General features: G+C 38.5%; 1 protein-coding gene across 4 annotated transcripts in view; it reads left to right on the top strand.

Moving 5' to 3' along the window:
- The window catches only part of SPIDR (scaffold protein involved in DNA repair), a 198,681-nt gene that overhangs the window by 123,266 nt on the left and 52,410 nt on the right, over positions 1 to 23,005 (top strand). For all 4 annotated transcript variants that reach the window (XM_050312525.1, XM_050312514.1, XM_050312522.1 and 1 more), the window contains exons 9-10: positions 5,981 to 6,191; positions 7,980 to 8,230. In XM_050312525.1, the coding sequence (XP_050168482.1) occupies positions 5,981 to 6,191; positions 7,980 to 8,230 (462 nt within the window). The remainder of the gene's footprint in view (positions 1 to 5,980; positions 6,192 to 7,979; positions 8,231 to 23,005) is intronic.

Genomic DNA, 23,005 nt, shown 5'->3' with positions numbered 1-23,005 from the left:
GATATTTATATCTCCCTAGTTACTTGTAACACCCTCATATTGTGTGTGGGGGAGTGTTTTTGTTTTGTTCTTGGAGCAACTTTCTCATTTAGTGCTTTATTGTGTGCAGTTCTTTAATAATAATTGTTTCATGTCTGACTGATCTGTTAGGTGTTAAAAAAATCTCAGCATCACAGTTGGAGTAGATTTTTAGCAAATTCTCTCTAAAGCATTACCCCAGTAAGCTCAAGAGATTGTTTCCATGCCAGTTTGTACGTAAGCACAGTCTGTGAGTGGAATTTTATGTTTGATGGTGCCAAAGGTTAAGCTTTGTCATGATAAATTGGGGTCCAGAATGCTAGAAATTTCAGGTGCTTTCTTCACAGCCGAAATAAGTGGCTGGATAGCTCTGAGAAACTTCCCTACTTTCCACTTCTGGTAAAGCCTGGTATTAGACTAATTTCCTGGAGGTGAATGAGATTTGCTTTGATATCCATCTGTGCTTTCCTACATCAGAAGACCTGCACGTCCCCTTCAATTAGCACACGGCACAGCTCCCTGCAGAGGTGAGAGCACTGGGTGTGTGGTATAATAGTGCTTAATGTTAACCACAAGCTTTTTATAGCAGAGCTCTTCTTAAATGTGAAAATTTCCATACAACTTTTTTCGTGCTACAGGGTGTCATATTTCAAAAGGCAGCACTATGGCAAGCCAGTGGTTAGTTTATATGATTACTTTGAAATTAGTAAAATGATACAGTGATAAAAATGTTGGCTTTGCATACTGTAATTTCTTGCTGGAGTGATTTCTTAGGTTTAAAAGTATTTTTCTTGAAAGCTACGATGTTATTTTGCAGAAAGAACCTATACTGCAATAGAAAAGATTTTTTTTCATTACTTGTGTTGTTTTGCTACTTTTCTTAATTTGCTTTTTACTTAAGATTCAATAACAAATGGTAACAGATTGAGTTATAACAAATCTATACATTTAATAGCTATGTGTTCTTTTCTTAGTTCCTTGTATTCATGGAATGAGTCCTCAGGCAAAGTATTTTTGCAGTAGGGGAACAAAGCAAATATCTAGCCGTTCTATTCACAAATAAAATGCGTTATACTTTAAAAGAAGAAATTTTAGACATAGCTTGAGTAGCTTGTTATTGTTACATCTTCTGCAGAACAGCCATTCTGAGGAGCCAAAGCTACATTTCTTTGAAAACCTGACACAGTTGAGAATTGTATGTTTGACATATATGATTTTGGACGTTGATCTGGATGGTTAGTAATACTATTTCTTCATGGAGAAATCAGGCTTGAGACTTTGTACCATAATAATCTGTTGCTTTGAATAAGATAATTTCAAAGAAAGAGATATCAGCTGATTTTTTTGTTTTTCTGTCTTTGAGGTTGTGGCACAGCAAGAAGATTTGTGTTATGAAAGTGTGAGGTCAGAATCACAGTGTCCATACAGACCATTTAAGCGATGCTAAATGACACGGATGGAGCCTTACATACAAGTAGTGAGATTACTCACTCATGGATAAAGATTCTGTGTTTGGGCAATCTCTGGGCATGACAGAAGATAGATCTGTTCCAAATGGCTTTTTGATTTGGGCTATCTACTGAGTAGATAGTTACTGCCCTTGGGTGATAGGTGGGCAGAGATCTGTTTGGGTTTTTTTGATTATTAGCTTGATACTCAGGCATTCTTTGCACATGTCACAGTTTTTCACAGATAGAACACTGCAATTGTCCCACAACCCCAAGCCAGATGCAGCATGAACAACTTCCTCCACACTGGATAAAACAAGCAATTCCTAGCAAATCAGAGATGAGCCCTCTATGTTATTCCTGTCCCCCTATATGGGGGTATGATTCCTCATGCTTCTGGGCGGCAGTGTAAGGCTCTGGCACATGCTCTTATGCTACATGTACTAGTGCTGTGCTAGTTGGTGGGTGTTGAACCTTCTTTACGCAGAAACTGTGGTTCTTGAGACTTGTGAGACTTGAAAATAGCCTGTTTTGTAATTACAGTGCATGTTGTAGGTCACCGAAATGCTAAGAGTGTTCAGTTAATGCAGTGTACTCTTCGAAAAAAATGCTCTAGGCCTTTTACATGAGGGGGAAAAAAAAAAAAACAAACAGAAAAACAAAAGCCTAATAAAACACCCAGAGAGAGTGAACAAAAAAATATGTTCTCTAATTTAAAGCGATCCCGAGTCTTCTCGAGTTCATGAACCAGCAGCGCCGTTTGATGTCAGCAGAACTGAGCGGAAGCGTGTGGTTTGTGAGCTCGCTGCTGCCATAGAGTCACGACTCCTCGCTGGCTGTGGATGGGCTGTGCAGGGCAGACCACAGTGCAGACCTGACAACTGCTTGGCAGCAGGATTAAGACCCTGCATCAAGTCGAAACACCAGCTACTTCACCCCATGCCATGCTGTACGTTCTGTAGCGTTTCGTATCCCAAATCCCACGATTAACGTAGAAGTAGACAAGGAAATGTCCTGCTTCCACTTGGCCAGAGAGACATTTCATTGTAGGAGGGAGGAAGAGAAAAAGCAAGCTACATTCTTGGACAGAGAAGCAAACTGCTGCTGGAAAATAAAAAAAATAACATTATTGCCTCATGTTCCTTTAGCATGTGACCAGTTACGGCAATTGCTGATTGTCTACATACCAGGAAAAAAATGCCCTGTAGTATAAAGGGTTCCCAGTCTGTACTTCAGGTCATTGCAAAGGTCTAAAGGCAGTTATTAAGGAAGTCAACTGCTAATCCAACTTTTAAATGTAATTTGCTGAGTAAGAGAAAAATCACAGAGTACAGGAGAAGCTTTCTGGGGGTTTTATAATCTGTAGTGAGCTTCATTTTTTTAAAATCTATTTTCTTTGAAAAAAGCTTTTAAAATATATTGAAACAGATAGAAAAGAAGCAATTTAAGAGAGGTCTTGAAGAATTTAAGAAGACTTGAACTGTCCACTTAACACTTTATCTGTTAAGAGAATGCTACAGAGTGTATTTAAGAGAATGCTACAGAGTGTATTCTGTATCTTATAGTAGAGTTACTTCTGTCTGTAGAGAATATTCAGGTGGAACAGATCCAGAAATTTGGGGGGATCAGTTATGATGTCTCAGGGACAACGCATGCAGGGATTGCTTGGATAAGTGGGTTTTTTTCCTAACTGGTCCAGCATGATAGGCTTTCTTTGCTCTGGTATGTACCTTTCAAGCAGACAGAAAGAATTCAGGTACAAAACTGTCTCTGACGTGATTACATTTATTGTAAAAAGAACAATATGAGCAATATACAGTGGCAATGCAGAGATTTTATATATAAAATATATTTTTATATATATGTATAAAAATTGCTAATATAAATAAACAATACTTCTATTCCATATATTATATGTAAAATATACATTGTAATATATATATATGTGTGTACATTTTATATTAAAGAAATACTTCCATTTAGCCATCCACCTGTACACAAAATAGTGAGTTTATTACAAACTTTTTTCTTTTTTTCTTTCTTTTAATTTAGTTAATATATCTATTTATTGCTGGTTCTTTTCAGTTTGAGGAGTCTGTCCACTAAGAAATAGGGAAGATTTAAGTAGAATTACGTCAATATTCCTCTATCCTAGCAGAAAAGTTACTGCTAAGTCTACGGACACCTATGCAGGTCTAAAACAAATTATTTCTTACAGAGAGTGTTTTTAGTGAACTACTTGCAGATAAGAAATAGGGAGCTTCTCCTGGAAGTGTATATACATCCTGTTTTTGCTTTGTGGAAATGCCAAATAGCCTTTAGTTTATGCATTGGCCATTTAAACATATGATGAAATAATGAGTACTTTACCAAGAAAGCTCTTGGTGGTTATGAAAGTCCTCAAAGTATGGAGTACATAGGCATAGCAAAACCATGGTACACGTAATTTGGGTATCAGTAAAACCTACCTGCCTTAAAAAGAATGAAAAAAACCTGATCACGTATCTGGACAGGAAAATAAAAATAAAACCATAAACCTCAAAGTTTCTGCAAATGATTTGCTACTAACGTCAGTATTTTTTTTAGAGAATGAGATGATTTAGATCAAGCAAACATTCTTCTGACATTAGTGACGTAATGGTCTCGTGTTCAGAGCGATTTCCTGTTTACTTTGGGTCTGAACACAGACGTCTCAAGAAAGTAGGTGCTAAAATTTTCATTACACATCTGCATATAAAGACAGCCCAAACTGTTCTGAGATCTGTAGTAAATTTTATATATGTTTTTGTTCTCTGGAAAAATAAGGTTAAAAATTTCATAAGATCTGAGATGTCTCAGTATGCTGACCCAGTTAATTCTTCAGTTTTAATCATGTAATGTAGAAATTATCAGGCAATGTCAATTTGGCAGCCTTGGGAGCTACTGTCGTGCTCTTAACTGGGACCTTTGTTAGGAGATTGATCTGGAGGCAAGGGACTCGGTGCCCTGAGGGGGACGTACTGCTGCTCTCCAAAATCTGGAGAGTTTTCAGATGGCAGTAAGGCTTCTTTGTGGTGAAGTTCAAGACTTAGTTTTATGCTGTAACTTTTCATGAATTCTCTGTTTCAAATCATAACTTCTGTGAATGTTCACCGTAAAAGTAACGCATCTTTTCCATAATTTATGTGTATGATTCATTGTTCTAAATTGCAAGCTTTTTTTTAAATGTATACTTTTTTCCTAAAAGGCAGAGATCATCTTGCTATTGCTTTATTTTCCTAATTATAAAATAACAGGGATTATATTTAGAAACTTTCTGCAACTTTTCTTATGCCTTTGAAAATATGAATACGTCAATCATACATTTAGCTATCTGCTCTCTGATGAATGAAGGAGTCTGTTATAAAACAGACCATGGTCAAGATCTTGTAGGGACTGAGATCAAAAATAAATATTTTTGAGTGTTTTGTTTTACTTTTTAACTCTGCATGGTTGCATTTTGATGGATAGTGTCATAGATGTGGAAATTTGCTTCATAATATGGTGAGCATCAGAAAGCCTTGTCTTACTCCCAGGTGATAAAGATCTAATAGTAAAAAACATAGATTGCAGTAAAGTGGATTTTGATCTGTTTTGATGGTCTGTAGAAAATGAGATTATTGGTTGTTTTTGTTAGCTGACTTCATTAGATTTTGTATCCCATGAGTATAAAAAATGTACATCTAAATGTACAACTGTGACAGTAGTGTAAGAAAAAAATCCCAACGTGGACACATGCTTTGGCATGAAATTATTGTGTGTTTAGAAATTCTGCAACCATTACCTTAATCTGCTAGGCAAGAACTTGCTACATGTGGAGCTGTTAGGGAATTTACATTGGCACTAGAAATCAAAACTGGATCTTGGAGAGCACATTTATGACAGCAGCAAACACACAGGCGAGATAATATACAGCATATCGTAAGAAAAACATATTTTGCACTTAGGAAAATAGAGGAGGGAGGAGCAGTTTGCTGTTGGCCGCAGTGAGAATGAATTCGGGTCAGTGGGAAGCACTCGCCAGAGAGGGATGTCCTGCAAGAGCCAGGCTGTGTCCAGCAGAGCCAGTGCTCTGAATTAACATAGAGCAGGACTGTAAGTCTTCTGTTCACAGCTTTTACCTCAGTAACTGTATGCAGGAGTTCCTGGTGCTCTTGGTTCTGTGCTGACAACACAGGGACACCAAACAGCATTTGTATGAAGCCAGATGGGGTTCATGGGGCTCAACAGCTTCCAGGTGTAAGCTGTCCCTAGGTTCAGTGATGCTCCAGGAACTGTGGAGCTTAGGGCTAAGCCTAAGCTAAGAGGGCTGATCCAATTTCTCTTTCTATGGAGTGAGTTATTTACAGTTTTGATAACGGATCTTTGAAGTTTTTTAGTGGTAATGATAGAAAAAAAAGAGGAGAGAAATACAATGCAATACACGTTTTATAAAAGTGCTTGTCATTGGTTTACCTTGTAATGGTTTTGATGCCACTTAAATTATTGTTTTCCAGGCAAAAATTGGTTCTCAGAAATGCAGATGTTCCTGTTATCATGAATACCTACTTCAGTCAGAAGGTGCTACTCAGTGAATATTCAGAAGCCAGAGAGAAGACATGTGGTCTTACAAAGATGCTTATCAGGAAGAATATTATATCTTTGGCACAGACCTTCAGACTAGATGACCTTGGTGATGAGTTACACCAGGAATCTTCAGATAATCGGGTAAGGTCCATTTGGTTTGCAATTTTAGCACTTGTTAAGAAGTTGGTGAGCAGATGTTTGGAAATTGTCAGAAAAACAAAAATTCTAAATTACTGACCTTTTCAGTTTCCCCTTTCATTTAGCCAAGGCTGAATAATATGCGGTGTTTATTTTAATAATATTTTCTTAGCAGAGGCTTTTGGTCCATCCAAATGCTGAACTGCTGTGAAGTTATTTTGCTGAAGTCTCACTACTGTGCTAAATAGTAATTGTAGCTTGGTTTTTCATTGATTTTTCTCTTATTCTTTATAGCTGAATAGCTAAAAAATAAAATCTGCTTTCTTCTAACTCACTCAAGATAGTATTTTAAACAAACATTCAATTTTTCCACTCATATTTCTTAAATCATTTCCTAATTAATCCTACCCTTTCTTTAAAGCATCAATTGATAACATCATCACCCTTTTCCACCTCTTCATTTTTTTTCTTTCCTATTTTGACTTTATTTGTATTAAAATGACTACTGACTCTGCAGTTCCCTAGCTGTGGTTGTACAAGCTGAAGTATTTTAAGGGATTTGGTTTTTTAATAGCCTGTGCCAGGGCTTTCTGAAAGTAAGACTCTTGAAAAGGCTTTATGTTGGCTGCCCAAATCATTCTTAATATTTGAGAAGTTTGGCCCTACAAGTTTGGAGAACAATGGATGTCAACATTTTGTATTTGTCGTATATATAAAATTCCCATTATAGGCCTGGGAATTAAAAAATTACGTAAATCCTAATCTCCTTTCTTGCTTCAACTCTAACTTTTAAAAAGCTTCAACTGTGGTATTTGCAAACCAGAACAATTGACTTGTTCCTCTCATGGCTTCGAACAAACAAAACCACTTCATTTAAAATTCAGTAGACAAGTTTTATTGCAAGCTCTTTTTAGACAAAGGTTAGTGTTGTACCACAGTTTACTTTTAAATACTGCAAATTCTCCTTCTTTACTGGTGTATAATACTTATGGCACAGTCTGTGATACTCTGAAAATCTTTCTTGGCACCCAGCTGTTTATAAAAACAGGGTTCATTGTGAAAGTATAAATTTGGCTCATGCTGTGAAGGAACCTACATATATTGACCATGTTAGTCTACACTTGCGTACAATTTTTACCAAGAGAGATTTATTTTAAAAATAAAATTAATAAGATTTCTCATTTATATTAAGGGAACGTGGAGCATTCATAAAATTTATTTTGAAAGTTTGGAAGATTTTATTAATAAAATATGTTTTGGAAGTAGTGAACCAATAAATTAAAGTTTGTAGTTTAAATTATTTTACTTTTCATTAATCATCTAATTCTTTTACATTGAGGTATTTTCCATTGAAATGTGTAAGTCTGTAAAGCGTTCATTTACAACTTTATCTGAAAGTCCAGAAACATTCAAGGTGGATTTTACTTTTTATTTTACAAGAGAAAGGAACAGAACATCCAAGAACTAAAAATGAAACTCAATTCAAGGGGAAGAATCATAAGGCCTAATATCAGTTCTGTTTTCCTGCTGGTGTCACTCTCATGTACTGAGTTAGCTCTAGAGCACCAGTCAAATACAGGAGCACATTGTGTATGCAACTCTCTTGAGTGCTCATTAAAAATCCACAGTAAATACTGACCACTAGTCTCTAAGTTACTCTTGGAGCATTAAGTGTTTTGAAACTGATTTTGCACTTGCAACTTGATTTTTCATGCTGAAGTTTCCCTCTCTAGCTCTACATAGTTTCAAGGTTCCCTGGAATGTTTCTGTTAATGGGTTTTCCTTCACCAGGTTGCTTGTGCTCCACAAATCCATAACAACTGTGATTTGAAACGGCATCCCTTAGCACGGAGTGCTGTTAATGATTCTCTACTTGAAATGGTGGAAAGCCAGGGAGCAGTGGGATGGAGAGAAGCAGAGGTACAAGTTGTTATCCAGAGGGTGTACTGTTTGCCTGCAAGACAAGGTTACAGAAGCCACATTCAAGGAAACAAGCCTCTTTGTGCAACACCCGTCATGAATACAGATCCACCAAATGTTAGGTGAGTAATAAGATGCATGGGAATTTTTCTGTTGAGACTGTGATATATGAGAAACCAAAGAGGAGGGTGTTTGGAAACGTCATTCTTAGTTGTCAGCTGGCAGGGAATAAGCACACTCAGCAAGGCACAAGGCTGTTGATGGAAGCGATGTAGTTTTTTAGGAGGTGTACTGTGACACAGTAGTTCTGCCCAGAGAAGGGAAGGATCTGTCTATAGTTTATGTCATCAACAGATGACAGGAAGATTGAAAATGAATTAATCAGAAGTTAATTTAAAACCACTGATGAACATCTTATACTGTTCCTTGAGTTTCACAGAATAGCTGTTACATCCCATTTGCCTATGTGAGTCCGTGGTATGCTCTGCTGGTAACTTATCCTCATAGAATCGTCTTTTGAAACAGATGAGAAATACACAGAGAGACAGAGAAATGAAAGGCTTTTCTAAAATGAGGATTTTGCACAGATGCCACTAGAGAAACATAGGTGTACACTTCCACTGTGAAGTCACTGGAAAAAGATCCTGATGACTTCTGGAAATCTGGAGGTCAGTGCAGTTAAGTTCCTCTGCAGTAAAAAGTGATGTGGTGTCAAAACACTAACACTAATGCAGAACTCCTACACGCAGAACCCATGGAACATGCAGCTTTTGACCAGTGGTTTTAACCTCTTTTGTTTTAGTCTTTACATCTCAATACTGGTCTGTTTACAGTGTAGTGAATCAAGAACTGGATATTGTTTTCTTAAATGCAAAAGATATGGCACACAGTTTTCCTTTCTGACCAGTACTGAACCTTTGAATCCTTTTCTTTTCCTTTTATGATCCTCGTGGTTTGAGACCAAAGACTTGATTTCAAAGTCTTTCTCAGGGTCCGAGATAGCCATGCCTACTACTGCATTTTCTTCCTTTGGTTTTGCACTAACTTTTGGTTAATGCTGGCTTAAAATTTTAAAGTGTAAGATACATTAGATTTTATTTTCACTCAGGAATATTAATTGAGTTACAGTGGCAGAGCTTATATTAAGCTTCTAAATTCAGCCTTTCAGGACATTAGGAAACGCCTCTTCCTGCAGACTCTAAGGCCTGAATGGAGATGAGCAATTAGTTTAGCAGGTCCTCTTGAGAACTCTCCAAATGTAATTTGCAGCAGGCTTTGAAGGGTTTCTTCAAAGTTTTGGAGAATTTGAGTTCCTTTAAGACACCCTGCATGTGGGTAGTGGCATGCTCAATGGTCCTTCCTGAGCTTTAGAAATAATAGAATTCTTTCAATTCTTTCTACCTTGTAAACCAATGTATAGTTTACAGCACTCATTGATCGATAAAATTTCTCCAGAAGGAACTGAGGAAGATTGTTCCTTCCTAAAATGCAAGCTTGATCATCACCCACTGGAAAGTAATTATCAACAGCCTTGTCCCCAATATTTTTAAGAAACTCCTTTAAATATAAGAGTTATATTGAACTTAACTTGCATTATTCTTAAAAAAGATACATCTGGTTGTGTGAAGTCATTGCTATGTACTGAATTTGTTCTTGCTATAAATGTGAGAGGAAAAGTACTTTACCAGCCCCTCATCAATATGAGGTTTTGAGGACAGTGTTGCTCCATTTAGATTTTCTTCCAGAGGGCCACATCTGATCAAAAGTCAAGGCAGCTGGCAGACCGTTATTCAAGCTGATTTTTAACATCAATTCTGCCACAGTTCAAATGATAATACTGTCTCTGTATTTTATTTTCAACTTTTAACCAAAAGTACACTTGCAATCGCTCAATTTGAGATGGTTAACCTGCCCAAGGCCCACACCCTTCACAGGAATGGGGTGAAAGAAAACAGAAATCTCAGATTGCACTTCTTATGTCACACATGAAATTAAAAGAAAAAAAAAGAGAACTCATTGCTTCTGAGAATATGCTGTAGCTGGGTATTCTCAGGTGCAGTTGCTAAACTGGTCTCTTAGAAGTTCCTCAATTTGTATAGGTGTCCAAGCTCAGAAAACAGCTTGTTTGTTGTTGTTCACAGCTGTCAGGCCATTTTAGATCCTGAAAAAAAAAAAGTCAGCCCACTTTCTCTTTTGCAAAGAAGAGAGCTAACACTTCTTTTACAGACTGAGGAATGGAAAGCACCTCAGACTACTTTATCAGCTGCTATTTCCATGGCTGATAAACATCCACATGAGACTTTTCTCCTCTATCAAAAATGTCTCTGTCTGTCACCTGATAGTGAGCAAAGGGTCCAACGGCCTCTGGCAATCCTTTGAACCAACTGATGGCTTATTCTTTTGTAATTAAGAAGCCCTCTTTTTTTCTTTTTAACTTCCTCCTGTAAAGCAAAACTTCCATGAAAGCAAGGTTTGTATATTAAGAGGCAAGATAAGTTAGGTTATGCATTGTTTCATAAACAAAAGTTTCTAATTAGATATCAAGGTACATTAATAGTGAATTGATTAGTATTGTCGACAGGCTGTTTTATTGTATATCTTATCTTGTAGCACTTCATAATAACCTAGATGGTGTTGTCACAGGGAAGCATAAAAAGCACAATAAGCTGAAAAGAAGCATGAAATTAAATGTGGAGCAGGGGAAGTAATGCATTTGGTTCAAGGCATCCAGTTTCTAGTAAGAGACTGGCAAATTGTGGGAGAAATCTGTATTTTGATTGGAAGGAAATGGATTCATTTAATAGGTTAAAACTAACACCTTAGAAGCATAGAAATTATGGTGCTGCCTGTAGTAATCTAGCTTTTGCTCATAAATATACATATATAGAATACGGCCTTTTACAGAAAAACAAACGGATATGTCTGAGGGGTTAAAGTCTGTTTAGCTGAACTATTCAGAGCATTTTCAAAAGACGCTGAGAAATCATCACAGAAACTGAGAAGTTCTCCAGTTTCTGCTGTACATAAATTGGCCCCACGTTCCCTGTATTATTGTCAAATCATCTGCCTTTCCCCCCGGTATTAGCTGCTCTTGCAAATGGACTTTTCATGCTGAAGGAGTTTCATGGGGGGAAAAAAAAAATGAACCAGAAGAAAATATGACTCGCTGTGACTGTCTGCCCATTTCCAGCATTCCTGGCATACTTTTTGCTGCCTTTTCCCCGTCTGATGAGAGAGATACTTTTGCTAATGACACAACACATGTTTGTCTAAACCCAGTTATTTTGACTCTTTTTTAAAAAGTCCTGGCTTAGGAGGATCCCAGAGAGACTCCTGTCAACCTGAGGAGCTCACTGGCACTGAGGTGTCTGACTCACTGCGTCGGCCTTGTACTTTGTGTTCCTGGGATAAAGCAGTGTATAATTTGGATTTTGCTCCTGCCAGTATCTGTTTGTTTTGAGCGGGCCACGTGAGTTTAGTAAAAAATAGAGCTGGTCAGTTTTGTGCCTTAAAGGACAGGGCTGGTTGTGTGCTAGTCAGTGTAACAAAAATAGTTGCATTTTTAGAACTATTAGGCAGTTAAACTGGTCAGAGCACTCAGAAGATTTGGGTGAAGAGGCTGGACAGAAAAGGGTGTTGTCAAGAACGAAAAGCTAACCACTGCTGGTAGAAAACAATGCTAGCTGTAGCTGTGAATCCACATTTTAAAATCCGTGTGTGACTAGACAAATTTTCCATTCACTTCTCTTGGCATGTTTTGACCTATTTGCTACCTGAATATTAGCACTTCAGCCTGCTATAACTTTCTATTCCAAGAATAAAAGACAGTACATTTACTTTGAAAGTTAGTGTGATCTGCATCTATGCGTTAGTCATTGATAGTTCTTTTGGTTTTGCTCTTTGTTTTGTTTGCCATTTGCCAGATCATAGAGGAGTGGAAAGGTCTGCCACCATGCAAGCAGGACCCTTGGGGAGCAAGCTATTTACAAAGCTGAGGATTCGTTTTGAGTGGCTGGAAGAAATAGAAATGAGGAAAATCATATTTCTCTTTTTGAGCCGGCCCCCAGAAACATGATAGTCAGTTGCTGTAATTCATTGTGGTCTAGCAAGTTGTTGCAAGTTTCTGAGTAGCCTGTTCATACGTAATTCTGTGTAGAACAGTTTTATTGGCAAGTGATAATCCTGTGAAACTAATTCATTTCAAAGTTGGATTTCCTTTTTTCCCCCTCTTTTCCTTCATCCAGTGATCTTTGCTGTTTATCTTAATGCAGATCTAGTCAATGGGTTAACCTGTCTGGCAGCATGCACAGCTAAAAGTTGAGTGTCAGGTGCTGCAGCTAGCATTCCAAGTAGATGGATTAATATATTGAAAAGTCGTCCTTCTGGTATGGAAAACCTACTTTAAATTCTGTAAAGCATATTGAAATAACAACAACAAAAAATTTTTGAGGTCTTCTTATTTGAAAAGAGCCCAGATTGGAAAGGACTGTCATGAAAGATCCATGTTCACAGATGCTAACATCTGTCAGAATGTTTTTTGTGGCTGACTTAAATCTGTTTACAGCATTCCATTTGTTTTTTGTGTTTTTTTTTTTCAACAAAACATTTGAAATGGAATGGTCATAAATGCAAGTTTTTAAAAATTACATTATGTTTCTGGGATGCGATTTTTCAAGTGGAAAATAAACAGGAAATAAGTAACTGAAATGCAGTAGACAGTACTCCATAAACTAAAAGGTTTCTCTGATTTCCCCTTTTCAGATCCTTCTCTGTGAAGATATGTGCTCTTAATATTCTTGCAAAGTAGACTAATTGGTACTTGACAGACTTGTAATAGTTCTCCTAATAGCTGTGGTTCAAGGTCTAGTAACTAATTTCTGCTTTGAAGTCTCTTTTTTTTCCCCCCTTTTTTATTCACAGTAAAGACTCCCTGACACTTGGATTATTCCCTTTTGCCTCCACCCTGTTCTATTTGTAATTCTCAAACTGGAGCCACCAAAACAGAGAGTATGAACAAAAGACTGTTGGAAAAACAGCTTTTGTATCACACTGTCCATCTAAGACTTTAAACTGTATTATAAAGTTAACACTGTAGCTTCCCCATGTTGTTGCCTGGATAGCTATGAAAGTCTGTTTTCCGTGCTGCTGATGCTGCTGCAGACGGATAGATAGAACTTGGGCTTCTTCCAGTGCCACTGTAGTACAACAATTTGTTAATTTGACATTAACGTTTATTTTTCAGTGCTAAATATTTACATAATCTTATTCTGTCCAAGGGCAAGGTGAAAGCACTGTTATCTGATATATTCTGTACAAATAAAAAAAAAAGGACCCCTCAGCGTTCACTGCCATTTTTCAGCCCTGCACTGTGAACTGGCAATTAAACAATTTGCTGTTGTCCTAAAATATGTCAGGGCAGTGATAAAAACTGCTGATACAGAAAAAGAGGCTCAAGCAGACGATAGCCAGTGTAGACCACAAGTGTGACAAAGAGTCAGTCTCTTTGGAAAGCAAATGGACAGGAACAGAAACCAACTGTCAGATGGCCAACACTGTGTGTGCAGGCTCCTGTATGCATCTAGCAAAAGGGAGACACAGGTTGCTTACATTTCCTCCATACTCAAGTGCTTAGACTGGTCTGTAAAACACCCACGTGTTCACAGAAGACAGTCGCGCACACACACCCCCAAAGACTTTTTTTTCGGTCAAGAAGGGGGAGTAGCTCTACTAACTGATGTATTCCCCATGACAGAGAAATTGCAGAGATCTGTAAATAGCACAGAGAGACAGATAAGTGGTATAGAAGCATCATTATGTAGATTTGTGTGTTCCCCACCACTTACCTTGTAAATATGCTGTTTCACACCTCCCACATCTGATGATTGCGTGCAAGGCTTTAGAAAGCTTACTGAAAGAACTAATTAAGATTATCTTCTCCGAGGAGTTTTGTTTTATTTGCATTGTTTGCTGTATCTTCATCTTTTGCATTTATTATTTTTTTAAATGAAGCTTTATTGCAGCTGAACGCCTCATTTCCCACTACTGTTTGCTTTAGGACTGTATCCACCCAATTAGTCATTTTCAAGGCACTATGTAAATGGGGGGAGTGGGAAGAGTGATGTGGTTCCCCTGTATGTTATCCTCCAGTAGGACCAGTCTAGGGAGAAGAAAGCGAACGATTTGAGAACATGATTTTCCAACCCTAGAGCCACAATCAAGGTATGTTTGAACCAGTACGTTGTCTGGTTTAAGCCAGAAATAGCAATTTTCCAGCACCTATTATTTGTCAAGAATTATTCTAAGATGGCCTATGGAAAAGGTATGGAATCTTACCCTTGGTTTTGACCTTTCATCCCCTTGAATTTTTGTATCTCTGAGAGTTATGTGATTGACAGAACTGAGAGCAGAAATTTTCCATATGTGTTTTACACTCCTACCTTTCACTGACTACATGACTTCAGTCCTGACCTAGAGATAGTCATGCTGAAGCTCTCCAAAACCTTTGTAAAAGTCAGATTGCGTCTCAGGAATTTGTTTTCCTTCTACCATTGCACCAAAGGCAAGGACCATGAGCAGTGGTGAATGTCATAAACGCCTGGTTGGACACATGGTGAATTAACAGTTGGGAGAGAAATTTAACCACCCAAATATTGGACGAATTTCTGTGCAACTTGGACAGGTAAACATTCTTTGTGTTCATAGCCTTAAGTATCTGCATAGATAGTGGATGTGCACAGAAACATTAGCATAGATTTTATATAAAATACTCTTTTGGGAAGAAGGAGGTCTTATGTCCCAAAGAATCAGGAATACACAGTCCTGTGCAGCTTTAAAATTATAGGCACACTCGACCAATTAAGACAAGACAAACTTTGAAAGGCATGGTATTGCTGAAACATAGGCCTGGACATCTGTATTTTAAGCTTTTATACACTTTTTTTAAAATGCAGAAGATGAATATACAGCAAACAATGCAAATAAAACAAAGCTGCTCACAGGAGACAGTTCTTTCAGTAAGCATTGTGGTTTAAAACTGGTATGAAACTTGTAAATATAACAAGTTATCTTATGTTCATGTGTCAGTCCTAACTGGTGGCAGTGCCTGCTAGTTTTGTTCCATTTCTCACAGCCAAAGGCAGTCAGCAGCATCACACTGGGTAGGGATTGCTACAGGCTGCCCTGAGGCCCTCAAATGCATTTTAGTTAATGCTTCAACCCCCTCTTTGGCTAAAGGGGACTTCAGAGGTTTTTCAAATGAGAAAAGTGATGAGCAAAGGCCTGGGATGAACTTACTGTATATTACATTTCACAGTGTAAGGATTTGAGTGGCTTGGCAGTTAAGAGAGATTTAGGGGTTTTTTAGAATTTTAGTCCTGCAGTGAGAAAAGAAAGGAATAATTCACCTCACACATATGTTCAAAATGGTTTTGTAGCTCACTGAATTTAGATACTCAGTTTAAGTTGTGTGTTTGAATGCAGTGTGAACTGCTGTGGACAACATGCTTTACAAATGCCTGAGACTAGGCCTTAAACCAAAATATTTTTCAGAGATGTTTCACATTTAACAGGCTGAGAGAACTGGGGCTGTTTCCCCAGAGCCTTCCAGGCTAGACCTTAGAGCAGCCTTGCAGTACCTAAAGGGGGCCTCCAAGAGAACTGGAGAAGGACTTTTTACAAGGGCGTGTAGTGATGGGACAAGGGGGAACAATCTTAAGTTGAAGGAGGGTAGGTTTTGATTAGGTATTAGGAAACTATTCTTTACTATAGGAGTGGTGAGGCACTGGAGCAGGTTGCCCAGAGAGGTTGTAGACTCCCTGTCCCCAGAAGTATTCAAGACCAGGCTGGATGGGGCTCTGAGTAACCTGGTCTAGTGGAAGGTGTTCGTGCCCATGGCAGGGGTTTAGAACTAGGTGATATTTAAGGTCCCTTCCAACCCTAACCACTCTGTGGTTTTATTATTAAATAGACCAAGAATGATGTCATGAAATTGTGGAGTGTAATTTTTGGTTGTATTTGTGTTGTGGGCTCTGTTTCATTCAATATCACATGATACCAGGATTTTGTTATATGTTGTTTTGTTTTCTCCTGAACAGCATCATCGGTTTTACCCAGGAAGATGGCAATTATGAAAGTATGAAATTATTCTCTATTTCTCAGTAATTCCCAACTGTTTAGACCAAGGGCAGCCACACGCTTAAGCGTGCCTGCCTGGCAGGTGGGATATGGTCCCTGCTACAACTAGGAAGTTGTAGTCCTGGTTCAGGACATGGTGCGGGAACTCCACCGGCAAGGAGGTGTTTACTTTTGTTTCTGAGTGAGGGAACAGGGGATCTGCAAGGAATGCAATATGAGTGAGGTAAGAGAGATTGCACTGGAGTCCCAGCTTCACAGAGGTGGGAAGTGTAGTTGGGATCATGGAAGTAGAGTCCCAGGTGGGGGAGTGTGTGCAGTACATTGTGGGAGAAGGAAGTAATGTGTGGAACTGAGATTCTCGTATGAGGACTATTAGAGTGGTCATAAGGTATTAGAATACCATTTTGTGCAAATTACCTTTCTGTCTGCTCATTATTTTCTCTTGAGCCTGCATAGTTCCTGTGGATTTCCTCTCTAGGGCAGCAGCTTTCCCCACTATTGAATTCAAATATGGTCTAGTCATGACAACTACAGATGTTCTTGTCTTTGTCCTATAACAATGGGATTATGCATTTTCCACTGCCTCTGAACAAATGCCAAAATTTGTAAATTCTGTTTGAAATGAGAAAAAATGTGCAAGGAAAGAAATTTGATTTGAACATGTCACATCTTCAGTATGGAGCTATAAGTTAAATGACTGTATTAACATAATGTAAATGGCAAGTGGGAGAGCATGTTAACAAAGACAATCAGTGCCTAATCTTTGCAAAAGCGTTTTTAGTGTCTTTATTTCTATTTAATTTAATGGTAAGTGGATATTTCCTTTCCAAGGGAGCTGAAAACTGCCAAAACTTTCTTGCTGCACTCTGGGCTGTTTAGTCATGATTAAAAATATCTGTGATAGGAGCTCATCTATACCTTGGTGCTTCTGTGTATCTGAGTCATCATTCATATTTGGACTGCCAGGGTTTGTAGGAGAATTGTAGCAATAACATCCTGAGAGAAGAGGTATTTGATGTGCATGCATCAACAGCCAGGAAGATCAGTGTCTCTCAGGCTGTTTACATTTCAGTAGTGCACGTGGGAAGGGACTCTACTAAGGTTGTGGATTTTTAAGAAATTAGTTGGAAATCCAGTTATGTGTACTGAGAAGGGGGAGAACTCAAAGCAAAAAGAGGTGTCATGTCTGGTTTTAGAGGTTGCAACCTTAGCAAATCAACAACTTGCAATTGGATAATTTCTTTTTAAATGCTTGCAAGGGTTGCGCCGTGTTGGATAACATCTGTATGCTAGATTTGGAAAACTCCTGCATAGACGAATAGGTTCTATTCTATGATTTGTTTGATCCCCGTTGAATACATGGAAGCTGGATTTGGCATGCCTGGTTGCAGTTGCTGCTTGGATAGTGCAAATCAGAGGAAATTAAAAAGTCATGCGTCGAACAAAATCATGAGAATGAAGAATCATGATATTTGGAAATAAGATACTTTTTTTTTTTTTTAAATGAATGTACTTTTGAGGGTTTCCAAACTTTATCGGTGAAGAATCCCTTATAAAAATGAAAATTAAAAAAAATGGCTAGGTATGATTCTTACTTACCAGTTGGGAATTGTGATTAGCCTAGCACAGTGGCCAGCATGCCTGGCCTCCCTGCAAAGACCTATTTTAAAAGAGCAGATAAGCAGTCCAGTAGTCAAAGAATAATGAAGATTTTGTGCGTGCACAGTGTGGATGAATAAAAATTGCTGCTTGTTGTAGCACTTCAGTATCCTGATGTTTTGGTCTGAATTGCAGCCCTGAGGTGCATGCATCCTTTTTTACCATGGAGTAGAAATAGATGGGGTTTTTTTCCTTTTCTCTATATGTACTGGATAAATCCAAGTCTCTTTTTTTCTGCATTTTGTTTTTATGTTTGGCATAATAAAATTGTAAGTACTGTATTAAGTTTTGAGAGGGTGCAGAACTCCCAAGTATAAAGTGTCGTTTCTCTGCTCCGTGTGTGTCAGTGCCTTCGTTTTTTATTATAACCTCATCTGTAACAGCAAAGCAAAGTAATATTACAGCAAAACACAGGATTGTACTGTAAGAATCGGGCTGCATTCAGCATCAGTGCACACTGACACTTTTATGCCCGTGGGTCAGTAACTTGGTTAATAGATATTTCCTCCCTTTCTCCAAGCCATCACTAGAAGCCCAGGGCTCGGGTTTGTGGGAGGGTTTGCCCGGCGAGCCGAGCGTGGCAGCACGTGGTTTGCCTCTCCCCCTGCGTCCCCCCATGCTCAGTGTGTCTCTGCACACGCTGTTCAGTAAACAAACTTTGGAGAACCAGAGCGAGCTGGTTCGGAGCAGCCAGTTCATTCACACAGACCTCTTGGAAAGCGATGCCTTTGCGCAGCCCTGACGTACGGGCTGAGGGAAGTGGAGAAGTTAGTATTTATGTTTTCATTAATGCTTTTTATAGCTGTGAGCCAGCTGTAGCTAGTTAGCATTAGCCCAGGACATCTATTAGCGTGCAGTCCTCTTACGCAGGATAAAGGGCTTCTGATGGAAACAGAGTTGTTACTCATGGTACTCACGGCTGTGTGTTTACATGAAGGCTGTTTGTGCTGACATAGGATATATATTAGAACAGCATGCACCTTTTTTAATGGACAGATTTTCCAGGATTCAAGAGGATTTTGTGTAAAAACTTTTTAGTGTAGCAAATGATGGGATTTCCATCTTTAAATGGCTTATTGCTTGTTTAAAAGCTGTTGTATTTAAATAATCCTCTGCAGCTATGCAGATACTAAAAGTATTTTCTGTTTAGATTTTAGGATATATTGGGAATAAGCTATATTCCTTCAACTCTCAAACGAACTAGTTTGGACTGTTCCATTTTTTGCTATGAATGATGTAAGCGGCTGGCAATAGCACAGGGTGAATTGGACCTAAGGGTTTGGCCTAGAGGAATTGATGGCTCAGCTGTCCTTCTCTGGTTTCTCCCAGTTCTTGCTTTTTTTGGTTTTTTTTTCACCTCTCCTTCTGGAAGCTAGTTAGTCAGAAGGGTATTTAAAAATAAATAACAAAAGCAACAGGGAATGAGGAAGGCACAAGAAGTGTTGTTTTTAGAGCTCCAGTGTGACAAGCACGATGGTCTCTTGTTACTTGCGTCAATATGACAATTTCCTTTCCTGGCCAGTCAGCATTCCCCAAACAATTCTGACAGCTCCATTCATCCAGGCAACCACAGAGGTGCCTAAAGAAAAAGCAGGAAATTTTGTCTATACTCTGCTTTGCAGGATTTCTATAGAAGGTGTGGAAAGGTGTTGCTTTTTCACAGCTAATTTACTCATTTTAATAGTTAAAGCTTTGAAGTGGAAAGTTTCAGCGCTGACCTTCTCTCAAGTTGTCTTCTCTTGAGGAAGGTAGATTGAACTGAAGACCATTATCTCTGTTCCTCTTCTTCCCAGGTCTTTTGCTTTTACTTGCAGTGTGTTTTACAGACTAGAGAAGATTCCTGAGCCTTTGTGAAACGGTCTCAGTGTGAATTTCCATTCTCTTATCTTTGTCACAGTCCCACCGGTTGTCAGTGATGAACTCTTCAAGTCAAGGGGAATTCAAGAAGTTCATTGTAAAAAGCTTAAGTTTGCCTCTTTAAGCCTAACCTCCTCATGAAAGCGTTGATTACATCAGCCATCATCATGTCAGAATTTTACCTTTATGGCTTACAAAAAGAAGCTTTATAATGCTATTCTTTTTCATCTGCACAACAGTATCTGTGTGTGAAACTGCTGAGTAGCCCCAGATGCCAATGTCAACTCACATGGCTGAACTATAGTCTTACCAAGACAAAAAGTCGGGTTATCTCCCAAAATTGAATCACTTCTAATCTTCTGTTCAGATAAATTTCCTCCACCCATCCATTTAGGTACACCACCCTTAATGATCCACTTGAAAAGAATGTGACAAGCTCTTGAAAGCTCTGTGAGACTGTGGAAGCTCATGAATTATGCGTGTTCAGTGCCTACAGCCCTAACCTCCAAATACAGGTGGGAAAACTTACCTCTGCAGTATCTAGACTTCCCTACAGATCCTGTTCTGTGATTTGGTTCTGTATTACCTTTACAAATGTGGTCAAGGCTCAGTTCACTCCAATTTCAAAGTCAGCTGCTCTTTTGAGGACCAGAAGAATAATTTCTTAGGGGCAAAGTCAAGCTTTGATGTGCTTGCATTCTTCCTTTTAATGCAAACCAGCAAAATTGTGCTGGAATGTTTTGCACCATTTGGTAAATGTGCTGGAAACTTGTTCATTGTGATCTGAGGGAAAACATTTTTGCTCATATTTACTATTCTACTAAATGCTTCATAAGTGGGTTTTTTTCTTATGTACAAGGAAATGACCTATTCGGTGTCATCACTTGCCGGCCCTTGGGCTTGTTTTGAACTGACTGTTCTGCCATTCAGGGTCCTTGGTCATTTGTTCCTCATGCCCTTGTGACTGAAACAAAAACCTCTGTGCAAGAACTTAGCTGGAGGAATGTGGATAACTGGGAAAAGCAGTTTTGCCCAACCGAGTTTTCCTGCAAAGATGGCTGGGACAATCAGCACCATGCTGCTTGGCTTTGGATACTGTGGTCATAGAGCAGTGCATCAGATACTGTGTTACAGGACCTTGTAGCCTAAAAAGCAACAACTTCTCCAAACATTTGGCAAAGGTGTTTTACTGTTTTCTCCAAGTTCATACTTCCGTGCCATCTAACTTAACACAGCCAAATTTAACACAGCCACATCTTGACTGCCCAGTCCTTTCCTCGGAGTCAGTTGCTTATTTTCTTTAATTTTTCATTTTAATTTATGGCTAGCTTTCCCAACATTCAAAGAACAAATGTTTGAAGGGAAAGAGGCATTTTTAACCCAGTAGGGCACCTGGTTACACCTTGGATTTTGCCCTTCCTCAAATGCTGTGATAGTCCAGGATAGTACATAATTATATCCTACAACCAAGTAAAATATTTTTTACTAAATCTGGCAGGAGATTTTATAGTTATTTTTTGATTTTTTTTTTCTGATTGCTTGAGGATGGTCTTTTTCTTGTGTGTTCTGTCCATAGGATCCTAATGAGGCACATGATATGTGGGAGGCAGGGATAAGAGAAAGATAAAGCTGTAATTTCTGTCATCAGGCAGTACTGGGTTGACAACTACTAATTTTATCTAATCTAGTCACTATATACCTCACTCCATATGCTGAGTAATTGCCAGAAAACTCCCTTCTCTTGGCCCCTTTGCAGAATAGCTTAATACATCTTCTCTCTCTCTGTATATATTTGTATTATGGTAGTATATTTCAGATTTGAGAAATAATTGTTTTGCCAATTTGAAAAAAAGAAACTGTTGTCTTGAGGTTCAGATGTACAAATGGAAAGGATGCTGAAGAAGAGGGAGCTTTAAGGAGATACTGGAATTGGAGACATTGTTGGTATATTTGGGAAATTCATTCCTACTCAGTACAACTCACTGCAATAAAGATAAAAGACAGCAGAAAAAATTAACACTGATTTCTGTAGATTATTTACATGGTCTATTGTTCTTCCCACACACATTGTTTTCATCCATCTGTTAAAAATTGCTAAAGCACATGAGCACTAAGCAAACTGCTGCATATCTCATGTGCCCAGTCTGATGAGGTATGAACCTGTTTATGGTTTCTAGACATTTTGTGATAATTGGTACATGTACCTTATGGCAGAAGAGTAAAAAAAAAATATTATTGTTCATACAGTACCATTTACTAATAATAGATTTTCATTTCTATTTTTATTTGGAAATGCTGAGTTAATATTCCAGATTAATCTGAATTGGTGGTCTCTGTTAAAATTAAAGTTGCAGTGTCTATAAATCAACTGTCACTTCAGTTTGAGCACTGAAAACTGTCAAGTGGAAACTGTCTGTATATAGCAGTGACTGACAATATCTGAATTACAGCCTTTTTTCCCCCCAGTTATCAGTGACCTTTAACTACCAGTTTCCTCCACCAGTCAAGTCCCATTTTCTCGGTCACCCACATTTAAAATCTAAAAGCTCGGATGTTTTGTTCTCAGTGATACTTCTGGTGTATGTGAGTGTGTTCTTGTAATTAGTCAAACTCACTTCATCCTGTTGTGAAGAAAATGTTGACTGACCAGGCTTTTCCAAATGGGGAAGGAGAAGGTAAGATTGGAGGAGTGTTCCCATACTGGGCACTTTAGGTCAGGGATGAATGTACAGAAAGGTGTTGAAATCTTTGGAGAAGCTGTAAGTAATAAGTGAAAGTGATGATCTTGTTGGGCAGCTTCCCATGGGAGTTGGCAGGATGGTGATGTGTGAGAGATGTGTAGGGTTAATTCTTTATTGAGCAAGTGCTCAACTGTGCTCCCAGTCACCATCCCTTCTGGCTTATGTGTGCTAAACTATCCAGTAGGAAAGTAGGAAAATAAAAAAGAAATCCAAAGCAAGCCCTTTTTACTATGGAATTATGACAGTTTTCATTTTCAGCATAATGAGTTGCCCTGAAAATTCAGAACCTTCAACCCATACCCCCTACTCCCTTCCTCCACTGCCCCAGTAATGCAGAAAAATGCAGATAATTACAGTTTCCCTCTTTGCTGAGGCTTACCTGTGTGGAGAATTCATAGGGACATGAATGCCTAATATCTGGGTTTACATTTAAATGGTAATTTCCCATAGTAATTTTTTTTTATTTTATACCCATCTGAAGGAATTTTAGTCTAGCTAGGGATTAGT

This window comes from Myiozetetes cayanensis, unplaced genomic scaffold (assembly GCF_022539395.1).
Source record: "Myiozetetes cayanensis isolate MyiCay16 unplaced genomic scaffold, myiCay2020 scf1, whole genome shotgun sequence".
Lineage (NCBI taxonomy): Eukaryota > Metazoa > Chordata > Aves > Passeriformes > Tyrannidae > Myiozetetes > Myiozetetes cayanensis.
Note: the sequence above shows the minus strand (reverse complement) of the source record. Positions and strands in the feature narration are given on the sequence as shown.